At 40.6% G+C, this 18,819-nt stretch overlaps 3 protein-coding genes across 3 annotated transcripts; all 3 read right to left on the reverse strand.

The window, feature by feature from the left end:
* Positions 1-1,916: 1,916 nt before the first annotated feature.
* Positions 1,917-5,211, reverse strand: LOC130679560 (keratin-associated protein 19-2-like). Its single transcript, XM_057488682.1, has 3 exons — positions 5,039-5,211; positions 2,922-2,992; positions 1,917-2,149 (listed from the first exon to the last, which is right to left on the reverse strand). The coding sequence occupies exons 1-3, from the start codon at positions 5,209-5,211 to the stop codon at positions 1,917-1,919; spliced, it is 477 nt and encodes a 158-aa protein (XP_057344665.1).
* Positions 5,212-8,131: 2,920 nt separating this feature from the next.
* Positions 8,132-11,431, reverse strand: LOC130679562 (keratin-associated protein 19-2-like). The gene is made up of 3 exons (XM_057488687.1): positions 11,284-11,431; positions 9,137-9,271; positions 8,132-8,364 (listed from the first exon to the last, which is right to left on the reverse strand). Exons 1-3 carry the CDS (start codon positions 11,429-11,431, stop codon positions 8,132-8,134), a joined length of 516 nt encoding a protein of 171 aa, XP_057344670.1.
* A 2,923-nt stretch (positions 11,432-14,354) lies between these two features.
* LOC130679563 (keratin-associated protein 19-3-like) lies at positions 14,355-17,655 on the reverse strand. The gene is made up of 2 exons (XM_057488690.1): positions 17,508-17,655; positions 14,355-14,587 (listed from the first exon to the last, which is right to left on the reverse strand). Exons 1-2 carry the CDS (start codon positions 17,653-17,655, stop codon positions 14,355-14,357), a joined length of 381 nt encoding a protein of 126 aa, XP_057344673.1.
* Between the last annotated feature and the right edge of the window lie 1,164 nt (positions 17,656-18,819).

Here is an 18,819-nt window from a genome sequence, read left to right on the forward strand (position 1 = left end):
CCCCTCTTCTCTGGCTTGACATGTATCCCACTTTCATTCAACATTGCAGGTTCTAACACCTTTCCCACATTTACACACACCATTTCCCCAATCTCTACCCCTGTGTGTCCCTGCATCTTGCTATACATAGGACATGAATTGCTAATATATTTGCCATATGCATATGAAGTTTAGAATCAGTAGATGGTGCCAACACTTTGCCAGTGCAGTTATATGCACGGACAGTAGCAGAGGCAATCCGTGAGCTCTCCAAAGGTACCACATCCTTCCCCACACTGGTCAATTAGAATCTTTTAATTGGATCATTTGTGTGTTATATTGGGATATCTGACAAGTGTTTAAATTGGTTTTAACCTGGGCAGCAAATGTCACTTCAGCGTCCTTCTTCTGTTCACAGGCCACAGAGATATCCTCTACTTGGAAGTGCCTCGAAGAGAATATGTCCATGTTGACCTAGACTTGTTTAAACAATACTTTATTATTGATTAGCAGGAGCTCTTTACATGTTGGGGTATTGCTATTTTTTCAGATATATGTATTGAAAATATTTACCCCTGTAATTGACGTGGTATTATTCCCCTATAAAATGCTCTTGATGGATCAAAAGAGTGTTGTGTACAGTTTAGCCTCTTTTTTTTAACAGGTTATTTCAATGTTTTTAGTTATAATTAATAAAGTTTTGACTACATTGTACATAATTATTCCATTATTTCCCTCTGCTTTCTGCGAATTTGTCGAATTTACTGGATCACCTTAACGTCAATAGGCAGTTGATAAAACGCGTATTTCATTTAAATGAAGGTCAGCTAACACCATATGAGCAAAAAAAATCGAATAGTTTTAGGACATCACACTCTGCCTTCGTATCTCTGCTAAATATACATCTTTTTCAGGAGTGAGGTACTTGCGGTGAAATGTCCTCCACAGGATGAGCCAAAACACTTCCGCGGAATTGAAAAAGTGCTGGGGTATTTCCCTAAGATCTAAGGGAGATCCGTAAATTCAAAATTTCAAATCCTAATGGTATGATGATAGCATATTCTTCAAGGAGTATCTGAAACACCACCAAGGAGTCATCCTGCTTACTATGCTCCTTTGAACCAAGAGAAGCCCTTTGGGCAAACTCAGTAGAATTACTAAGATGCACACAGGAAATAGAAAAGCTAATGTTGTACTCTGTGAAACACAAAGTAGCAGGGTCATCCAATGGAGGCAGGGAGCTATTTCTCTGTCCAGGCATTGCAACCCTAAGATGCTCTGACTAGGCTGACTAATAGGGTAGGACGTGTTGTGCAGCTGCCCAAATCGGGTTTTATGTGAAGTAAATGAGATGAGCTTGCAAATCAAAATGATTTCTCTGAATATTTCAATGGCATTGTTACGCAGCATTGTTCACTAGTTAATTTTTTTTTCAGTCAGAGCTACATACACTAAAATTGATAGGGTAAAGCCCTTAAAACATACCAGCACCACTTAGAAAACATTAGGTGACTGACGTTGAAAGTAGACTAATTCTCACAAACTCTGTGTTAGTTCTGCTGTGGGAAAGGTTGGAACACATAACCAGAACTTCAGGACACTGGTCTTGGAAGAACACAAATGGGGAATACACGCGGAAAAGGAGAGTCCTAGTCAACAGAATTAACAAATAATAAAGCCATCATGTGCCATATCAAATCAGAATAATTTATTGTGAAGGGAACAGAGAAATACCACAGCAATGAAAGTACAAATAGGGGCCGCCAGGAGACACGAAGCCGGAAAATGTGGTATGGTAAATATTCTTACAAGAGAAGATGTGATCTATTCATTTTTCTTATCTTGGCTTGTTCCTGGGTGATGTTCTTTGCTTCAAATTTTGTGTCCATTCTTTACCAGCCTTATGGCCCTAGGTGTTGGGCTTCCAGGGCAGGATTTCAGCAGCATCCGGACCAGTATCTTCCATAGTTCCATGGACGATAGCAGCCATATCCGTAGCCTCCATAGAAAGGTCCATATCCGTAGCCGCCATAGCCACCGCCATAGCCACAGCCATATCCCAGGCCACCGAGGCCATAGCCATAGCCGTAGCCCAGGCCTCCGTAGTAGCCGCCGCAGTAGCTCATGGTGTCAGGGGTGTTGAGTTTGGTTTGCTGTTCAAGGCAAGATCCTGAGAGTGAATGTCAGCATGGGTAGAGGAGTGCTTATATACCCTAGGGAGAGCATGTGATCCATCACGTGCATACCCTCCTTTTGCCTCGCTTTTTATTACACCTACTTAACATAACTTGTTAATTTATTGTCCCTGACACAGCCAGAGGCCCTCACACTCATTAAAATGCTCGAGATCACTTTGTTGCTTAGTAAGGGTGGCCCTCACAGGATTTGCATCCCTTTGCCAAATCCTCATGCTGCATACTCTAAATATATACGACTTTATTTGACACATATGCCTCAGGAATGCTGGGGACAAAAGCTACTGCATCACTTTATCAGAAAGAATGTTGTTTCTTCAAAGAGTGGACCTGTCAGACCACAAGTAGAATTCTTCGTAGGCACATACACCAATCTTACTGGGAAGTGTTGTGCTTCTTAATTACATGTTTCTTCATCTCTGTTTTTCTTTATATTGCCATACCCCTTAACAAATTAAATGAATGAAATGTGTCGTATTGAAAGGTCAACCAAGTGTGATGTCCTTTTCAGAACGTTATTCCTCGTTCCAAATGAAGAATTATTCATCTCTTCCTGACGTAAGAAATCACAAATATTTAGAAGCCAATAAAAATCAGTTTGACTTTTGTGCACACCGAAAGAATGAGAGAGAGAAACTTAAAAGATAGGAAAATTTAGAACACTGTTCATCATATGCGGCGTCTTTTGTACTCGTTCACACTACTTGGAAAAGTAAATGTAACATTTCACCAGGGACATTGACGAACCCATGTTGATGTATGAAATGGTTCCAATGCGCTGTGGGATCTCCCAGTGCGGCTCCTTGTGCTGTAGAGGACTGCGGACATTGACCAGCATGGAATAAAATGTCCAAAAATGAGGGCAAGTCACAGTAATCAAAACTGTGGTCATAAGTAGTGTTTAAAGTTGATTAAAAGTTATTTTCTGAAATCCTAGCCCCCTCTTCTCTGGCTTGACATGTATCCCACTTTCATTCAACATTGCAGGTTCTAACACCTTTCCCACATTTACACACACCATTTCCCCAATCTCTACCCTTGTGTGTCCCTGCATCTTGCTATACATAGGACATGAATTGCTAATATATTTGCCATATGCATATGAAGTTTAGAATCAGTAGATGGTGCCAACACTTTGCCAGTGCAGTTATATGCACGGACAGTAGCAGAGGCAATCCGTGAGGTCTCCAAAGGTATCACATCCTTCCCCACACTGGTCAATTAGAATCTTTTAATTGGATCATTTGTGTGTTATATTGGGATATCTGACAAGTGTTTAAATTGGTTTTAACCTGGGCAGCAAATGTCACTTCAGCGTCCTTCTTCTGTTCACAGGCCACGGAGATATCCTCTACTTGGAAGTGCCTCGAAGAGAATATGCCCATGTTGACCTAGACTTGTTTAAACAATACTTTATTATTGATTAGCAGGAGCTCTTTACATGTTGGGGTATTGGAATTTTTTCAGATATATGTATTGAAAATCTTTACCCCTGTAATTGACGTGGTATTATTCCCCTATAAAATGCTCTTGATGGATCAAAAGAGTGCTGTGTACAGTTTAGCCTCTTTTTTTTAACAGGTTATTTCAATGTTTTTAGTTCTAATTAATAAAGTTTTGACTACATTGTACATAATTATTCCATTATTTCCCTCTGCTTTCTGCGAATTTGTCGAATTTACTGGATCACCTTAACGTCAATAGGCAGTTGATAAAACGCGTATTTCATTTAAATGAAGGTCAGCTAACACCATATGAGCAAAAAAAATCGAATAGGTTTAGGATATCACACTCTGCCTTCGTATCTCTGCTAAATATACATCTTTTTCAGGAGTGAGGTACTTGTGGTGAAATGTCCTCCACAGGATGAGCCAAAACACTTCCGCGGAATTGAAAAAGTGCTGGGGTATTTCCCTAAGATCTAAGGGAGATCCGTAAATTCAAAATTTCAAATCCTAATGGTATGATGATAGCATATTCTTCAAGGAGTATCTGAAACACCACCAAGGAGTCATCCTGCTTACTATGCTCCTTTGAACCAAGAGAAGCCCTTTGGGCAAACTCAGAATTACTAAGATGCACACAGGAAATAGAAAAGCTAATGTTGTACTCTGTGAAACACAAAGTAGCAGGGTCATCCAGGAGGCAGGGAGCTATTTCTCTGTCCAGGCATTGCAACCCTAAGATGCTCTGACTAGGCTGACTAATAGGGTAGGACCTGTTGTGCAGCTGCCCAAATCGGGTTTTATATGAAGTAAATGAGATGAGCTTGCAAATCAAAATGATTTCTCTGAATATTTCAATGGCATTGTTATGCAGCATTGTTCACTAGTTAATTTTTTTTCAGTCAGAGCTACATACACTAAAATTGATAGGGTAAAGATCTTAAAACATACCAGCACCACTTAGAAAACATGAGGTGATTGATGTTGAAAGTAGACTAATTCTCACAAACTCTGTGTTAGTTCTGCTGTGGGAAAGGTTGGAACACATAACCAGAACTTCAGGACACTGGTCTTGGAAGAACACAAATGGGGAATACACGCGGAAAAGGAGAGTCTGAGTTAACAGAATTAACAAATAATAAAGCCATCATGTGCCATATCAAATCAGAATAATTTATTGTGAAGGGAACAGAGAAATACCACAGCAATGAAAGTACAAATAGGGGCCGCCAGGAGACACGAAGCCGGAAAATGTGGTATGGTAAATATTCTTACAAGAGAAGATGTGATCTATTCATTTTTCTTATCTTGGCTTGTTCCTGGGTGATGTTCTTTGCTTCAAATTTTGTGTCCATTCTTTACCAGCCTTATGGCCCTAGGTGTTGGGCTTCCAGGGCAGGATTTCAGCAGCATCCAGACCAGTATCTTCCATAGTTCCATGGACGATAGCAGCCATATCCGTAGCCTCCATAGAAAGGTCCATATCCGTAGCCGCCATAGCCACCGCCATAGCCACAGCCATATCCCAGGCCACCGAGGCCATAGCCATAGCCATAGCCCAGGCCTCCGTAGTAGCCGCCGCAGTAGCTCATGGTGTCAGGGGTGTTGAGTTTGGTTTGCTGTTCAAGGCAAGGTCCTGAGAGTGAATGTCAGCATGGGTAGAGGAGTGCTTATATACCCTAGGGAGAGCATGTGATCCATCACGTGCATACCCTCCTTTTGCCTCGCTTTTTATTACACCTACTTAACATAACTTGTTAATTTATTGTCCCTGACACAGCCAGAGGCCCTCACACTCATTAAAATGCTCGAGATCACTTTGTTGCTTAGTAAGGGTGGCCCTCACAGGATTTGCATCCCTTTGCCAAATCCTCATGCTGCATACTCTAAATATATACGACTTTATTTGACACATATGCCTCAGGAATGCTGGGGACAAAAGCTACTGCATCACTTTATCAGAAAGAATGTTGTTTCTTCAAAGAGTGGACCTGTCAGACCACAAGTAGAATTCTTCGTAGGCACATACACCAATCTTACTGGGAAGTGTTGTGCTTCTTAATTACATGTTTCTTCATCTCTGTTTTTCTTTATATTGCCATACCCCTTAACAAATTAAATGAATGAAATGTGTCGTATTGAAAGGTCAACCAAGTGTGATGTCCTTTTCAGAACGTTATTCCTCGTTCCAAATGAAGAATTATTCATCTCTTCCTGACGTAAGAAATCACAAATATTTAGAAGCCAATAAAAATCAGTTTGACTTTTGTGCACACCGAAGGAATGAGAGAGAGAAACTTAAAAGATAGGAAAATTTAGAACACTGTTCATCATATGCGGCGTCTTTTGTACTCGTTCACACTACTTGGAAAAGTAAATGTAACATTTCACCAGGGACATTGACGAACCCATGTTGATGTATGAAATGGTTCCAATGCGCTGTGGGATCTCCCAGTGCCGCTCCTTGTGCTGTAGAGGTCTGCGGACATTGACCAGCATGGAATAAAATGTCCAAAAATGAGGGCAAGTCACAGTAATCAAAACTGTGGTCATAAGTAGTGTTTAAAGTTGATTAAAAGTTATTTTCTGATATCCTAACCCCCTCTTCTCTGGCTTGACATGTATCCCACTTTCATTCAACATTGCAGGTTCTAACACCTTTCCCACATTTACACACACCATTTCCCCAATCTCTACCCTTGTGTGTCCCTGCATCTTGCTATACATAGGACATGAATTGCTAATATATTTGCCATATGCATATGAAGTTTAGAATCAGTAGATGGTGCCAACACTTTGCCAGTGCAGTTATATGCACGGACAGTAGCAGAGGCAATCCGTGAGGTCTCCAAAGGTATGACATCCTTCCCCACACTGGTCAATTAGAATCTTTTAATTGGATCATTTGTGTGTTATATTGGGATATCTGACAAGTGTTTAAATTGGTTTTAACCTGGGCAGCAAATGTCACTTCAGCGTCCTTCTTCTGTTCACAGGCCACGGAGATATCCTCTACTTGGAAGTGCCTCGAAGAGAATATGCCCATGTTGACCTAGACTTGTTTAAACAATACTTTATTATTGATTAGCAGGAGCTCTTTACATGTTGGGGTATTGGAATTTTTTCAGATATATGTATTGAAAATCTTTACCCCTGTAATTGACGTGGTATTATTCCCCTATAAAATGCTCTTGATGGATCAAAAGAGTGCTGTGTACAGTTTAGCCTCTTTTTTTTAACAGGTTATTTCAATGTTTTTAGTTATAATTAATAAAGTTTTGACTACATTGTACATAATTATTCCATTATTTCCCTCTGCTTTCTGCGAATTTGTCGAATTTACTGGATCACCTTAACGTCAATAGGCAGTTGATCAAACGCGTATTTCATTTAAATGAAGGTCAGCTAACACCATATGAGCAAAAAAAATCGAATAGGTTTAGGATATCACACTCTGCCTTCGTATCTCTGCTAAATATACCTCTTTTTCAGGAGTGAGGTACTTGTGGTGAAATGTCCTCCACAGGATGAGCCAAAACACTTCCGCGGAATTGAAAAAGTGCTGGGGTATTTCCCTAAGATCTAAGGGAGATCCGTAAATTCAGAATTTCAAATCCTAATGGTATGATGATAGCATATTCTTCAAGGAGTATCTGAAACACCACCAAGGAGTCATCCTGCTTACTATGCTCCTTTGAACCGAGAAGCCCTATGGGCAAACTCAGTAGAATTACTAAGATGCACACAGGAAATAGAAAAGCTAATGTTGTACTCTGTGAAACACAAAGTAGCAGGGTCATCCAATGGAGGCAGGGAGCTATTTCTCTGTCCAGGCATTGCAACCCTAAGATGCTCTGACTAGGCTGACTAATAGGGTAGGACCTGTTGTGAAGCTGCCCAAATCGGGTTTTATATGAAGTAAATGAGATGAGCTTGCAAATCAAAATGATTTCTCTGAATATTTCAATGGCATTGTTATGCAGCATTGTTCACTAGTTAATTTTTTTTCAGTCAGAGCTACATACACTAAAATTGATAGGGTAAAGATCTTAAAACATACCAGCACCACTTACAAAACATGAGGTGATTGATGTTGAAAGTAGACTAATTCTCACAAACTCTGTGTTAGTTCTGCTGTGGGAAAGGTTGGAACACATAACCAGAACTTCAGGACACTGGTCTTGGAAGAACACAAATGGGGAATACACGCGGAAAAGGAGAGTCCGAGTCAACAGAATTAACAAATAATAAAGCCATCATGTGCCATATCAAATCAGAATAATTTATTGTGAAGGGAACAGAGAAATACCACAGCAATGAAAGTACAAATAGGGGCCGCCAGGAGACACGAAGCCGGAAAATGTGGTATGGTAAATATTCTTACAAGAGAAGATGTGATCTATTCATTTTTCTTATCTTGGCTTGTTCCTGGGTGATGTTCTTTGCTTCAAATTTTGTGTCCATTCTTTACCAGCCTTATGGCCCTAGGTGTTGGGCTTCCAGGGCAGGATTTCAGCAGCATCCAGACCAGTATCTTCCATAGTTCCATGGACGATAGCAGCCATATCCGTAGCCTCCATAGAAAGGTCCATATCCGTAGCCGCCATAGCCACCGCCATAGCCACAGCCATATCCCAGGCCACCGAGGCCATAGCCATAGCCGTAGCCCAGGCCTCCGTAGTAGCCGCCGCAGTAGCTCATGGTGTCAGGGGTGTTGAGTTTGGTTTGCTGTTCAAGGCAAGGTCCTGAGAGTGAATGTCAGCATGGGTAGAGGAGTGCTTATATACCCTAGGGAGAGCATGTGATCCATCACGTGCATACCCTCCTTTTGCCTCGCTTTTTATTACACCTACTTAACATAACTTGTTAATTTATTGTCCCTGACACAGCCAGAGGCCCTCACACTCATTAAAATGCTCGAGATCACTTTGTTGCTTAGTAAGGGTGGCCCTCACAGGATTTGCATCCCTTTGCCAAATCCTCATGCTGCATACTCTAAATATATACGACTTTATTTGACACATATGCCTCAGGAATGCTGGGGACAAAAGCTACTGCATCACTTTATCAGAAAGAATGTTGTTTCTTCAAAGAGTGGACCTGTCAGACCACAAGTAGAATTCTTCGTAGGCACATACACCAATCTTACTGGGAAGTGTTGTGCTTCTTAATTACATGTTTCTTCATCTCTGTTTTTCTTTATATTGCCATACCCCTTAACAAATAAAATGAATGATATGTGTCGTATTGAAAGGTCAACCAAGTGTGATGTCCTTTTCAGAACGTTATTCCTCGTTCCAAATGAAGAATTATTCATCTCTTCCTGACGTAAGAAATCACAAATATTTAGAAGCCAATAAAAATCAGTTTGACTTTTGTGCACACCGAAGGAATGAGAGAGAGAAACTTAAAAGATAGGAAAATTTAGAACACTGTTCATCATATGCGGCGTCTTTTGTACCCGTTCACACTACTTGGAAAAGTAAATGTAACATTTCACCAGGGACATTGACGAACCCATGTTGATGTATGAAATGGTTCCAATGCGCTGTGGGATCTCCCAGTGCCGCTCCTTGTGCTGTAGAGGTCTGCGGACATTGACAAGCATGGAATAAAATGTCCAAAAATGAGGGCAAGTCACAGTAATCAAAACTGTGGTCATAAGTAGTGTTTAAAGTTGATTAAAAGTTATTTTCTGATATCCTAACCCCCTCTTCTCTGGCTTGACATGTATCCCACTTTCATTCAACATTGCAGGTTCTAACACCTTTCCCACATTTACACACACCATTTCCCCAATCTCTACCCTTGTGTGTCCCTGCATCTTGCTATACATAGGACATGAATTGCTAATATATTTGCCATATGCATATGAAGTTTAGAATCAGTAGATGGTGCCAACACTTTGCCAGTGCAGTTATATGCACGGACAGTAGCAGAGGCAATCCGTGAGGTCTCCAAAGGTATCACATCCTTCCCCACACTGGTCAATTAGAATCTTTTAATTGGATCATTTGTGTGTTATATTGGGATATCTGACAAGTGTTTAAATTGGTTTTAACCTGGGCAGCAAATGTCACTTCAGCGTCCTTCTTCTGTTCACAGGCCACGGAGATATCCTCTACTTGGAAGTGCCTCGAAGAGAATATGCCCATGTTGACCTAGACTTGTTTAAACAATACTTTATTATTGATTAGCAGGAGCTCTTTACATGTTGGGGTATTGGAATTTTTTCAGATATATGTATTGAAAATCTTTACCCCTGTAATTGACGTGGTATTATTCCCCTATAAAATGCTCTTGATGGATCAAAAGAGTGCTGTGTACAGTTTAGCCTCTTTTTTTTAACAGGTTATTTCAATGTTTTTAGTTCTAATTAATAAAGTTTTGACTACATTGTACATAATTATTCCATTATTTCCCTCTGCTTTCTGCGAATTTGTCGAATTTACTGGATCACCTTAACGTCAATAGGCAGTTGATAAAACGCGTATTTCATTTAAATGAAGGTCAGCTAACACCATATGAGCAAAAAAAATCGAATAGGTTTAGGATATCACACTCTGCCTTCGTATCTCTGCTAAATATACCTCTTTTTCAGGAGTGAGGTACTTGTGGTGAAATGTCCTCCACAGGATGAGCCAAAACACTTCCGCGGAATTGAAAAAGTGCTGGGGTATTTCCCTAAGATCTAAGGGAGATCCGTAAATTCAAAATTTCAAATCCTAATGGTATGATGATAGCATATTCTTCAAGGAGTATCTGAAACACCACCAAGGAGTCATCCTGCTTACTATGCTCCTTTGAACCAAGAGAAGCCCTTTGGGCAAACTCAGTAGAATTACTAAGATGCACACAGGAAATAGAAAAGCTAATGTTGTACTCTGTGAAACACAAAGTAGCAGGGTCATCCAATGGAGGCAGGGAGCTATTTCTCTGTCCAGGCATTGCAACCCTAAGATGCTCTGACTAGGCTGACTAATAGGGTAGGACCTGTTGTGAAGCTGCCCAAATCGGGTTTTATATGAAGTAAATGAGATGAGCTTGCAAATCAAAATGATTTCTCTGAATATTTCAATGGCATTGTTATGCAGCATTGTTCACTAGTTAATTTTTTTTCAGTCAGAGCTACATACACTAAAATTGATAGGGTAAAGATCTTAAAACATATCAGCACCACTTAGAAAACATGAGGTGATTGATGTTGAAAGTAGACTAATTCTCACAAACTCTGTGTTAGTTCTGCTGTGGGAAAGGTTGGAACACATAACCAGAACTTCAGGACACTGGTCTTGGAAGAACACAAATGGGGAATACACGCGGAAAAGGAGAGTCCTAGTCAACAGAATTAACAAATAATAAAGCCATCATGTGCCATATCAAATCAGAATAATTTATTGTGAAGGGAACAGAGAAATACCACAGCAATGAAAGTACAAATAGGGGCCGCCAGGAGACACGAAGCCGGAAAATGTGGTATGGTAAATATTCTTACAAGAGAAGATGTGATCTATTCATTTTTCTTATCTTGGCTTGTTCCTGGGTGATGTTCTTTGCTTCAAATTTTGTGTCCATTCTTTACCAGCCTTATGGCCCTAGGTGTTGGGCTTCCAGGGCAGGATTTCAGCAGCATCCAGACCAGTATCTTCCATAGTTCCATGGACGATAGCAGCCATATCCGTAGCCTCCATAGAAAGGTCCATATCCGTAGCCGCCATAGCCACCGCCATAGCCACAGCCATATCCCAGGCCACCGAGGCCATAGCCATAGCCATAGCCCAGGCCTCCGTAGTAGCCGCCGCAGTAGCTCATGGTGTCAGGGGTGTTGAGTTTGGTTTGCTGTTCAAGGCAAGGTCCTGAGAGTGAATGTCAGCATGGGTAGAGGAGTGCTTATATACCCTAGGGAGAGCATGTGATCCATCACGTGCATACCCTCCTTTTGCCTCGCTTTTTATTACACCTACTTAACATAACTTGTTAATTTATTGTCCCTGACACAGCCAGAGGCCCTCACACTCATTAAAATGCTCGAGATCACTTTGTTGCTTAGTAAGGGTGGCCCTCACAGGATTTGCATCCCTTTGCCAAATCCTCATGCTGCATACTCTAAATATATACGACTTTATTTGACACATATGCCTCAGGAATGCTGGGGACAAAAGCTACTGCATCACTTTATCAGAAAGAATGTTGTTTCTTCAAAGAGTGGACCTGTCAGACCACAAGTAGAATTCTTCGTAGGCACATACACCAATCTTACTGGGAAGTGTTGTGCTTCTTAATTACATGTTTCTTCATCTCTGTTTTTCTTTATATTGCCATACCCCTTAACAAATTAAATGAATGAAATGTGTCGTATTGAAAGGTCAACCAAGTGTGATGTCCTTTTCAGAACGTTATTCCTCGTTCCAAATGAAGAATTATTCATCTCTGCCTGACGTAAGAAATCACAAATATTTAGAAGCCAATAAAAATCAGTTTGACTTTTGTGCACACTGAAAGAATGAGAGAGAGAAACTTAAAAGATAGGAAAATTTAGAACACTGTTCATCATATGCGGCGTCTTTTGTACCCGTTCACACTACTTGGAAAAGTAAATGTAACATTTCACCAGGGACATTGACAAACCCATGTTGATGTATGAAATGGTTCCTATGCGCTGTGGGATCTCCCAGTGCGGCTCCTTGTGCTGTAGAGGTCTGCGGACATTGACCAGCATGGAATAAATTGTCAAAAAATGAGGGCAAGTCACAGTAATCAAAACTGTGGTCATAAGTAGTGTTTAAAGTTGATTAAAAGTTATTTTCTGAAATCCTAACCCCCTCTTCTCTGGCTTGACATGTATCCCACTTTCATTCAACATTGCAGGTTCTAACACCTTTCCCACATTTACACACACCATTTCCCCAATCTCTACCCTTGTGTGTCCCTGCATCTTGCTATACATAGGACATGAATTGCTAATATATTTGCCATATGCATATGAAGTTTAGAATCAGTAGATGGTGCCAACACTTTGCCAGTGCAGTTATATGCATGGACAGTAGCAGAGGCAATCCGTGAGCTCTGCAAAGGTACCATATCCTTCCCCACACTGGTCAATTAGAATCTTTTAATTGGATCATTTGTGTGTTATATTGGGATATCTGACAAGTGTTTAAATTGGTTTTAACCTGGGCAGCAAATGTCACTTCAGCGTCCTTCTTCTGTTCACAGGCCACGGAGATATCCTGTACTTGGAAGTGCCTCGAAGAGAATATGCCCATGTTGACCTAGACTTGTTTAAACAATACTTTATTATTGATTAGCAGGAGCTCTTTACATGTTGGGGTATTGCTATTTTTTCAGATATATGTATTGAAAATATTTACCCCTGTAATTGACGTGGTATTATTCCCCTATAAAATGCTCTTGATGGATCAAAAGAGTGTTGTGTACAGTTTAGCCTCTTTTTTTTAACAGGTTATTTCAATGTTTTTAGTTCTAATTAATAAAGTTTTGACTACATTGTACATAATTATTCCATTATTTCCCTCTGCTTTCTGCGAATTTGTCGAATTTACTGGATCACCTTAACGTCAATAGGCAGTTGATAAAACGCGTATTTCATTTAAATGAAGGTCAGCTAACACCATATGAGCAAAAAAAATCGAATAGGTTTAGGACATCACACTCTGCCTTCGTATCTCTGCTAAATATACCTCTTTTTCAGGAGTGAGGTACTTGTGGTGAAATGTCCTCCACAGGATGAGCCAAAACACTTCCGCGGAATTGAAAAAGTGCTGGGGTATTTCCCTAAGATCTAAGGGAGATCCGTAAATTCAAAATTTCAAATCCTAATGGTATGATGATAGCATATTCTTCAAGGAGTATCTGAAACACCACCAAGGAGTCATCCTGCTTACTATGCTCCTTTGAACCAAGAGAAGCCCTTTGGGCAAACTCAGTAGAATTACTAAGATGCACACAGGAAATAGAAAAGCTAATGTTGTACTCTGTGAAACACAAAGTAGCAGGGTCATCCAATGGAGGCAGGGAGCTATTTCTCTGTCCAGGCATTGCAACCCTAAGATGCTCTGACTAGGCTGACTAATAGGGTAGGACGTGTTGTGCAGCTGCCCAAATCGGGTTTTATGTGAAGTAAATGAGATGAGCTTGCAAATCAAAATGATTTCTCTGAATATTTCAATGGCATTGTTACGCAGCATTGTTCACTAGTTAATTTTTTTTTCAGTCAGAGCTACATACACTAAAATTGATAGGGTAAAGCCCTTAAAACATACCAGCACCACTTAGAAAACATTAGGTGACTGACGTTGAAAGTAGACTAATTCTCACAAACTCTGTGTTAGTTCTGCTGTGGGAAAGGTTGGAACACATAACCAGAACTTCAGGACACTGGTCTTGGAAGAACACAAATGGGGAATACACGCGGAAAAGGAGAGTCCTAGTCAACAGAATTAACAAATAATAAAGCCATCATGTGCCATATCAAATCAGAATAATTTATTGTGAAGGGAACAGAGAAATACCACAGCAATGAAAGTACAAATAGGGGCCGCCAGGAGACACGAAGCCGGAAAATGTGGTATGGTAAATATTCTTACAAGAGAAGATGTGATCTATTCATTTTTCTTATCTTGGCTTGTTCCTGGGTGATGTTCTTTGCTTCAAATTTTGTGTCCATTCTTTACCAGCCTTATGGCCCTAGGTGTTGGGCTTCCAGGGCAGGATTTCAGCAGCATCCGGACCAGTATCTTCCATAGTTCCATGGACGATAGCAGCCATATCCGTAGCCTCCATAGAAAGGTCCATATCCGTAGCCGCCATAGCCACCGCCATAGCCACAGCCATATCCCAGGCCACCGAGGCCATAGCCATAGCCGTAGCCCAGGCCTCCGTAGTAGCCGCCGCAGTAGCTCATGGTGTCAGGGGTGTTGAGTTTGGTTTGCTGTTCAAGGCAAGATCCTGAGAGTGAATGTCAGCATGGGTAGAGGAGTGCTTATATACCCTAGGGAGAGCATGTGATCCATCACGTGCATACCCTCCTTTTGCCTCGCTTTTTATTACACCTACTTAACATAACTTGTTAATTTATTGTCCCTGACACAGCCAGAGGCCCTCACACTCATTAAAATGCTCGAGATCACTTTGTTGCTTAGTAAGGGTGGCCCTCACAGGATTTGCATCCCTTTGCCAAATCCTCATGCTGCATACTCTAAATATATACGACTTTATTTGACACATATGCCTCAGGAATGCTGGGGACAAAAGCTACTGCATCACTTTATCAGAAAGAATGTTGTTTCTTCAAAGAGTGGACCTGTCAGACCACAAGTAAAATTCTTCGTAGGCACATACACCAATCTTACTGGGAAGTGTTGTGCTTCTTAATTACATGTTTCTTCATCTCTGTTTTTCTTTATATTGCCATACCCCTTAACAAATTAAATGAATGAAATGTGTCGTATTGAAAGGTCAACCAAGTGTGATATCCTTTTCAGAACGTTATTCCTCGTTCCAAATGAAGAATTATTCATCTCTTCCTGACGTAAGAAATCACAAATATTTAGAAGCCAATAAAAATCAGTTTGACTTTTGTGCACACCGAAGGAATGAGAGAGAGAAACTTAAAAGATAGGAAAATTTAGAACACTGTTCATCATATGCGGCGTCTTTTGTACTCGTTCACACTACTTGGAAAAGTAAATGTAAACATTTCACCAGGGACATTGACGAACCCATGTTGATGTATGAAATGGTTCCAATGCGCTGTGGGATCTCCCAGTGCGGCTCCTTGTGCTATAGAGTTCTGCGGACATTGACAAGCATGGAATAAAATGTCCAAAAATGAGGGCAAGTCACAGTAATCAAAACTGTGGTCATAAGTAGTGTTTCAAGTTGATTAAAAGTTATTTTCTGAAATCCTAACCCCCTCTTCTCTGGCTTGACATGTATCCCACTTTCATTGAACATTGCAGGCTCTAACACCTTTCCCACATTTACACACACCATTTCCCCAATCTCTACCCTTGTGTGTCCCTGCATCTTGCTATACATAGGACATGAATGGCTAATATATTTGCCATATGCATATGAAGTTTAGAATCAGTAGATGGTGCCAACACTTTGCCAGTGCAGTTATATGCATGGACAGTAGCAGAGGCAATCCGTGAGCTCTCCAAAGGTACCACATCCTTCCCCACACTGGTCAATTAGAATCTTTTAATTGGATCATTTGTGTGTTATATTGGGATATCTGACAAGTGTTTAAATTGGTTTTAACCTGGGCAGCAAATGTCACTTCAGCGTCCTTCTTCTGATCACAGGCCACGGAGATATCCTCTACTTGGAAGTGCCTCGAAGAGAATATGCCCATGTTGACCTAGACTTGTTTAAACAATACTTTATTATTGATTAGCAGGAGCTCTTTACATGTTGGGGTATTGGTATTTTTTCAGATATATGTATTGAAAATCTTTACCCCTGTAATTGACGTGGTATTATTCCCCTATAAAATGCTCTTGATGGATCAAAAGAGTGTTGTGTACAGTTTAGCCTCTTTTTTTTAAAAGGTTATTTCAATGTTTTTAGTTATAATTAATAAAGTTTTGACTACATTGTACATAATTATTCCATTATTTCCCTCTGCTTTCTGCGAATTTGTCGAATTTACTGGATCACCTTAACGTCAATAGGCAGTTGATAAAACGCGTATTTCATTTAAATGAATGTCAGCTAACACCATATGAGCAAAAAAAATCGAATAGGTTTAGGATATCACACTTTGCCTTCGTATCTCTGCTAAATATACATCCTTTTCAGGAGTGAGGTACTTGTGGTGAAATGTCCTCCACAGGATGAGCCAAAACACTTCCGCGGAATTGAAAAAGTGCTGGGGTATTTCCCTAAGATCTAAGGGAGATCCGTAAATTCAAAATTTCAAATCCTAATGGTATGATGATAGCATATTCTTCAAGGAGTATCTGAAACACCACCAAGGAGTCATCCTGCTTACTATGCTCCTTTGAACCAAGAGAAGCCCTTTGGGCAAACTCAGTAGAATTACTAAGATGCACACAGGAAATAGAAAAGCTAATGTTGTACTCTGTGAAACACAAAGTAGCAGGGTCATCCAATGGAGGCAGGGAGCTATTTCTCTGTCCAGGCATTGCAACCCTAAGATGCTCTGACTAGGCTGACTAATAGGGTAGGAACTGTTGTGCAGCTGCCCAAATCGGGTTTTATGTGTAGTAAATGAGATGAGCTTGCAAATCAAAATGATTTCTCTGAATATTTCAATGGCATTGTTATGCAGCATTGTTCACTAGTTAATTTTTTTTCAGTCAGAGCTACATACACTAAAATTGATAGGGTAAAGCCCTTAAAACATACCAGCACCACTTAGAAAACATGAGGTGATTGATGTTGAAAGTAGACTAATTCTCACAAACTCTGTGTTAGTTCTGCTGTGGGAAAGGTTGGAACACATAACCAGAACTTCAGGACACTGGTCTTGGAAGAACACAAATGGGGAATACACGCGGAAAAGGAGAGTCTGAGTCAACAGAATTAACAAATAATAAAGCCATCATGTGCCATATCAAATCAGAATAATTTATTGTGAAGGGAACAGAGAAATACCACAGCAATGAAAGTACAAATAGGGGCCGCCAGGAGAAACGAAGCCGGAAAATGTGGTATGGTAAATATTCTTACAAGAGAAGATGTGATCTATTCATTTTTCTTATCTTAGCTTGTTCCTGGGTGATGTTCTTTGCTTCAAATTTTGTGTCCATTCTTTACCAGCCTTATGGCCCTAGGTGTTGGGCTTCCAGGGCAGGATTTCAGCAGCATCCAGACCAGTATCTTCCATAGTTCCATGGACGATAGCAGCCATATCCGTAGCCTCCATAGAAAGGTCCATATCCGTAGCCGCCATAGCCACCGCCATAGCCACAGCCATATCCCAGGCCACCGAGGCCATAGCCATAGCCGTAGCCCAGGCCTCCGTAGTAGCCGCCGCAGTAGCTCATGGTGTCAGGGGTGTTGAGTTTGGTTTGCTGTTCAAGGCAAGATCCTGAGAGTGAATGTCAGCATGGGTAGAGGAGTGCTTATATACCCTAGGGAGAGCATGTGATCCATCACGTGCATACCCTCCTTTTGCCTCGCTTTTTATTACACCTACTTAACATAACTTGTTAATTTATTGTCCCTGACACAGCCAGAGGCCCTCACACTCATGAAAATGCTCGAGATCACTTTGTTGCTTAGTAAGGGTTGCCCTCAGAGGATTTGCATCCCTTTGCCAAATCCTCATGCTGCATACTCTAAATATATACGACTTTAATTCACACATATGCCTCAGGAACGCTGGGGACAAAAGCTACTACATCACTTTATCAGAAAGAATGTTGTTTCTTCAAAGAGTGGACCTGTCAGACCACAAGTAGAATTCTTCGTAGGCACATACACCAAACTTACTGGGAAGTGTTGTGCTTCTTAATTACATGTTTCTTCATCTCTGTTTTTCTTTATATTGCCATACCCCTTAACAAATTAAATGAATGAAATGAGTCGTATTGAAAGGTCAACCAAGTGTGATGTCCTCTTCAGAACGTTATTCCTCGTTCCAAATGAAGAATTATTCATCTGTTCCTGACATAAGGAAACACAAACATTTAGAAGCCAATAAAAATCAGTTTGACTTTTGTGCACACCGAAAGAATGAGAGAGAGAAACTTAAAAGATAGGAAAATTTAGAACACTGTTCATCATATGCGGCGTCTTTTGTACCCGTTCACACTACTTGGAAAAGTAAATGTAACATTTCACCAGGGACATTGACGAACCCATGTTGATGTATGAAATGGTTCCAATGCGCTGTGGGATCTCCCAGTGCGGCTCCTTGTGCTGTAGAGGTCTGCGGACATTGACAAGCATGGAATAAAATGTCCAAAAATGAGGGCAAGTCACAGTAATCAAAACTGTGGTCATAAGTAGTGTTTAAAGTTGATTAAAAGTTATTTTCTGAAATCCTAACCCCCTCTTCTCTGGCTTGACATGTATCCCACTTTCATTCAACATTGCAGTCTCTAACACCTTTCCCACATTTACACACACCATTTCCACAATCTCTACCCTTGTGTGTCCCTGTATCTTGCTATATATAGGACATGAATTGCTAATATATTTGCCAT

The sequence above is a fragment of the Manis pentadactyla genome, chromosome 1 (assembly GCF_030020395.1).
Source record: "Manis pentadactyla isolate mManPen7 chromosome 1, mManPen7.hap1, whole genome shotgun sequence".
Lineage (NCBI taxonomy): Eukaryota > Metazoa > Chordata > Mammalia > Pholidota > Manidae > Manis > Manis pentadactyla.